The following is a 5122-nucleotide window of genomic DNA, read 5'->3' as shown; positions in this document are numbered from 1 at the left end:
GGGGCGCAAACGCGGCCCTTTTGGTCCTCCTGTGGACAACTATTCTGAGAAGCATGTTCTTCAAGAATGTGGGTGTTCGATGCTGAGGTGAATCTGCTGCCCGTGCCCACTTCAGAACCTTGAAAAACAAAGGTGCTACTTTGAGGACGGAGGTGCGCCTGCCCCAAGGCAATTCTCCATCACCTCGTGTGCACTTGTTAGTTGACATTGAATAAGGAGGACCGAAGAAGAACCGATGCATTTGGATTGTGGTGCCGGAGAGGAATGTTGCACGTACCATGGACGGCTAAAAGGACAAACTGATGGGTCTTGGAAGAAGTCAGACTAGAGTGCTCCTTAGAGACAAGGATGGCAAGACTTTGTCTCGCGTACTCTGGACATGTGTCAGGAGGGACGGTCCCTGGAGCAGGACATCATGCTTGGGAAAGCAGAGGGGCTGCGACAAGAAGAAAGGGTCTCCTCAATGGGATGGATGAACGGTGGCTGCAACAATGGGCTCAAACGTAGGAACGATGGTAGGGGATGGCTCAGGACCATGCAGTGTTTCGCTCTGTTGTACATAAAGTCCAGAACTGACCCGATGGCACCTGGTAAGGACAACATTGGTTACCTCCAAGGTGACTCCCCAAGAGTGAGTTCCGTTCCAAATCTGAAGGGGGTTGTGCTAGTTACATCGTCTGGTGTCAACTTGAGACTATTACGAGTGAAGGGGTGGAGTCCAGCCTGTCAATTGGGTCGCAGCTTGATGACCTCACTTGGAGGGGAGGCAGATATAGATAGCTCACTGGAGGGCAGACACACACTCTCTGCTTCATCTTCTTGTTGACAAGACACTCGGAGCTACGCTAATGCAGCCAGAGGCCTGGAGCTGGAGGAGCCACGGAGACCCACGCTAGCATGATGGAGATTCTTCTACCGCCACTGGATCTACAAGACTTTCCACCCACTGGTCTGTGATCTTCCTGCATTCGGCATCATTGCATGTGTTGCATGGGTCTGAGGAAGAATTTATAGAGTCGTTACAGACATATGGGCTAATACCGGAGTTCTGGACTTGATCCGGACTGGACTGTAATGTTTTCTTCATGTACAATTGCTCTTGGATATAAAATGCTCTCTTACACACATATGAGTGTCTCTGGATTTGTTTATCAGTCAATCTGGACTCACACAGGTGTCTAAGGCCACAACTGACACTGTGGCTGCGAGGGTGGGCTCAGGCATCATAACAATGGTGCGGGCATGGTGCGGGCATGCAGGTCCCGGCAGTGTTTCGTTCTGTCGTGCACCGGGCCTCTGTGAGTCGGCACCAACTCAATGGCTCCGAACCACCCACACCACCCGCACCACCAAGGGGCCCAGCTCAGGGCTTCCCCCAGCCTCTTCCGGACCAGTAAATCTGGCCTTCTCCGTCGCAAGTGCACTGCCTGACTCCATGTCAGCAACACCTATCAAGGTAAAAATGGAAATGCCGGGGAAAACACTTCTTTCAAAACCCCTCACGTCACACAGCACTGCCTGTTGAGAGGTGACTTTTCATGTTTCGAGGGCAAGCACTGGTCCCCACATCATTGCACATGCTAAGGTCACATGTTGTCAGGTGGCAGGGGTGAGATGTTAAAGTTTATGGTGCCAACCTGGCCAATAAATACATGTGCGGTTAATTGAAGGGCAGAGAGCCTTGCCTGTCTAGTTCTCGGGTCTCTTACTCTCTGATGGTTGGACCAGGGTGCAGCTGCCTTAGCCAGTTCCCTGATTCAGCTGACAAGGCTCACTCCCTGTGAGACATCCCCATGGAGAAGCCGCATGGACCTCATCCCAGTGCAGCCCTGGGTGTTGGAGCAGCCGTGTGGAGACCCCTGCTAGTGCTGAGATGCTTACACGTTCACTGATTCGGCTTTCCTCCTGCAGTCAGCATCATTGCATGTGTTTTGAGAGATGGAGGAGGACTTTGTGAATTGGTGTCGGACACATGAGTTAATGTTGGACTTGTGGGCTTGGGCAGCACTGGGTTGGGATGTTTTCTTGATTTGCACTTAACCATTATATAAAACTCTCTCTTACGCATGAGTTTTTGTGGATTTGTTTCTCTACAATACTCAGACTAACACAAGGGGCATGTGCTGGTGGTGCAGGAAACTCACACTTTCGCTGTAGGAGACGTCGGTGCTCCTGGACGCACTGGAGTACAGGGTCCTCGTGCTGTCCAACATGCCATTCCGCCGGTTCCGCATGCTGAGCTTGGCACCCTGGAAGGACATCTGGCCGGTGGCTGGGAGAACTGCTGGAGGACGGGTGGAAATGTTGGTTAGAGCTACAGACAGCACAGTAGAAGGCGCTGGGTTCAATGCCCCATCCCCTCTTGCGCAACCCTACCCACATTGCCCCTGTCACTTGCTCTGCTCACCTAGTTCCCCTCCATCCTCAGGGAACTTCCCTGTCCCCCCATGCCTGGGTGGGCCTCCACGGTGCCCCCTCCCCTCTAGGCCCCTGCATGGGGGTACCTTCCTAGCACTGCCCCTGTCTCACCTGGCTGACCCACCACCCGGCCTCTGAAGCCATGTCCTTCTCTCCCGCTGCCTCACACATACAGGGGTGCCACCACCGCAATCTCACTCTCTGCAGAGACTGCTTGACATGTGCCGCATGCTCCCTGCGACAGGTGCTCGCGTTGGGTCACTGTGACCTTGGAGCATTCCCACAACACGTCAAGCCTTCCCAAGATGCTGCCCTGGGAAACCCACCAATTCATGGGACTGTGTGGGACACTCTGCATCACAGTGGGCTGGACCCACACCCACAGAGTCCCCAAGGTCTGCACTGTGTAAGGTCCCCAGTGGTTACTCGTTCACTGTGGGTTAAAGGGAATTCACAGAACAACCCAGCCACCTATCCGTCATTGGTCATCCCTGAAGCTAAGTCATTGGGATCCAGTTGTGCCCCCCATGGGGAACAGGTTTCAGCAGAGCTTCCAGACGAAGACAGGAGGAGGAGTCGATACGGCACCCCAAATCCCCCTTCTGCTGCAGATTGCTGTTACATGACCCTCCAGGGCCCCTGCATGCAGGAATTCCGAGCTCGTAGACCGGACCCAACCCACTGCTGGCAGCTGAGTGGCCCAAGGGAATACATGCCCTGATCTTTAGACGGCTGCTTCTGTGAGCATCAAGTCGAAGGAAACCCTTCACAACTTCCGTTTCCTCACCAGTTGTCACGACGTTGGTCATCGGTCCAGTAGTGTGGGGGACTTGGGAATGCCGAGGTAACAGACCAGTTGAAGACAACCTCCATGACTGGGAGTTAAGAGTTTCTCAAAAACTTTAGAAGGCAGGATGCCCAAATTATCACAAGGCACAGCAGAGAATAATAGCACCCTGATCCATCACTCCCGTGGTCTTGGGACCTGCCAACACTGCCCCTCGTGTGGGCCTTCTTTATGTGAAATGTGCTGTGTCTGGTCTCCATCTACAAGAGACACTGGTGTCCCACCGATGGGGCAGGCAATACCGTACACAGCTTAAAAGTACGGGGTGTCAGTAAAGGTCAGCCTCTTGTCTTATCTTGAATTCTGAGTATATCTCTAAAATTGATGGGCTCCCTCAATAAGGAGGAAAAGCAAGCCGAAAATTATATCACTGAAACAGATGAGGACTCGCCCCACCAAAATAATCTTCCCTACTAGAGCCCTGATGGCGTACTGGTTACACGCTTGTCTGCTAGCCACAGGTTCAGCAGTTCAAACCACCAGCCTCTCCATGGAAGAAAACTTGTCTGTCTACTCCAGTACAGAGTCACAGGGGCAGTTCTATTCTGGCGATCTGTAGACTCGCCATGAGCCAGAATGGGCTCAATCACAGTGAGTTTTGCGTTTGGGGATTAAGAATCCTAGAAGCCCTAACGGTTCCACGGGCAGTGCTCAGCTGGGAACTGAAAGATCAGCAATCCAAACGCACCAGTCACTCCATGGGACAAGTGTGCACCAGCTGGCTTCCATAAATATTACACCTCCGGGACTCCTCTGGGGAAATGGGTTTGCTTTGGGCGCCAGGGGTGCCGTGGTTAAGGAACCCACCAGCCATTCTGTGGGAGAAAGACGTGGTAGTTTGCTTCTGTAAACCTCACAACCTTGAAAGGTTGGTGTGGGGGAAGAAGATTATAGCCTTAGAAACCCCATCGGACAGTTCGACTCGGTCCTATAGGGTCACTATGAGTTAGAATCAACTCAGCAGAAGTGGATCCTGAGAATCCACCAATCCAATGATGTTGGTGACACAACAGAGACCATCATGCTCTTAAGACTAAGGAAACTCACAGCCAGGGTCAAGGCTGACCCGTCTTCACACACACACACACACACACACACACACACACACACACATGAGTTTATGGGAGTCAAATGCTCACAGATGGGATGATTTCATGCACCTCATAAACTCAATTGATTACAGTGTTGCACTTCTAAAATGTGTAAGATTGGGAAATGCTCCAACCTCACATCGCAGGCCAGAGACAAGTACAGACCAGGGTGGAAAATGTCCTTTCCTTTAATCATCGAAAACGCAAGGTCAAGAAGAATTCAAATAAGCACACCGAGGAAAGAATGTGATGGTGCAGAAAGCGAAGCCAAAAGCCGGTGGGCTTGGGAAAAACCAGTCAGGAGACTGGACACCACCGCTCATTCACAACTTGAGAACCTCTGTGTGTCTGAATGTCGTGATCTCTCAGTCTGCCTCTCCCAAGGACGGAGTTCAGAGGGTTTGGAAAGAAGGTAGAATGGACCTGGGAGACAGAGAGGGGAACTGGAACCCATGATGTCCCCTTGTGAAGGTTGCAGTCAGTGACACGAGGCACAAGGGGCGTGACCTGTTGGAGGGAAACCTGACGGCCATTCACCACAACAAGCTTTATGACAAAGACAATGACAGTTACAAGGCCAAAGAAAGAGTGTCAACCCTCACAGATTTACTGTGCCTCTGTTAAGCTGGTGCTTGAAGAACCACTTGGCAAATGTTAGTGCCTTTTTCATTCCCACCATGAGGACCTTCTAAGTAGCAAACAGGGTGTACGAGGGACGCACTTGCTTATAAAACTCTTGTCTATAAAGCTCTCTTTCCAGTCTTGC

At 51.8% G+C, this 5122-nt stretch overlaps 1 protein-coding gene across 1 annotated transcript in view; it reads right to left on the bottom strand.

The window, feature by feature from the left end:
• Nucleotides 1–2261, bottom strand: part of TRPM8 (transient receptor potential cation channel subfamily M member 8) — a 72437-nt gene extending 70176 nt beyond the window's left edge. Inside the window, exon 1 of the mRNA XM_004701687.2 lies at nt 2145–2261. Coding sequence (XP_004701744.1) covers nt 2145–2261 — 117 coding nt within the window. The remainder of the gene's footprint in view (nt 1–2144) is intronic.
• Between the last annotated feature and the right edge of the window lie 2861 nt (nt 2262–5122).

The sequence above is a fragment of the Echinops telfairi genome, unplaced genomic scaffold (assembly GCF_000313985.2).
Source record: "Echinops telfairi isolate 266 unplaced genomic scaffold, ASM31398v2 ScPeMD7_3;HRSCAF=10, whole genome shotgun sequence".
Classification (NCBI taxonomy): domain Eukaryota; kingdom Metazoa; phylum Chordata; class Mammalia; order Afrosoricida; family Tenrecidae; genus Echinops; species Echinops telfairi.
The sequence above is the reverse complement of the archived record's forward strand: the minus strand, read 5'-3'. Positions and strand labels throughout refer to the sequence as shown.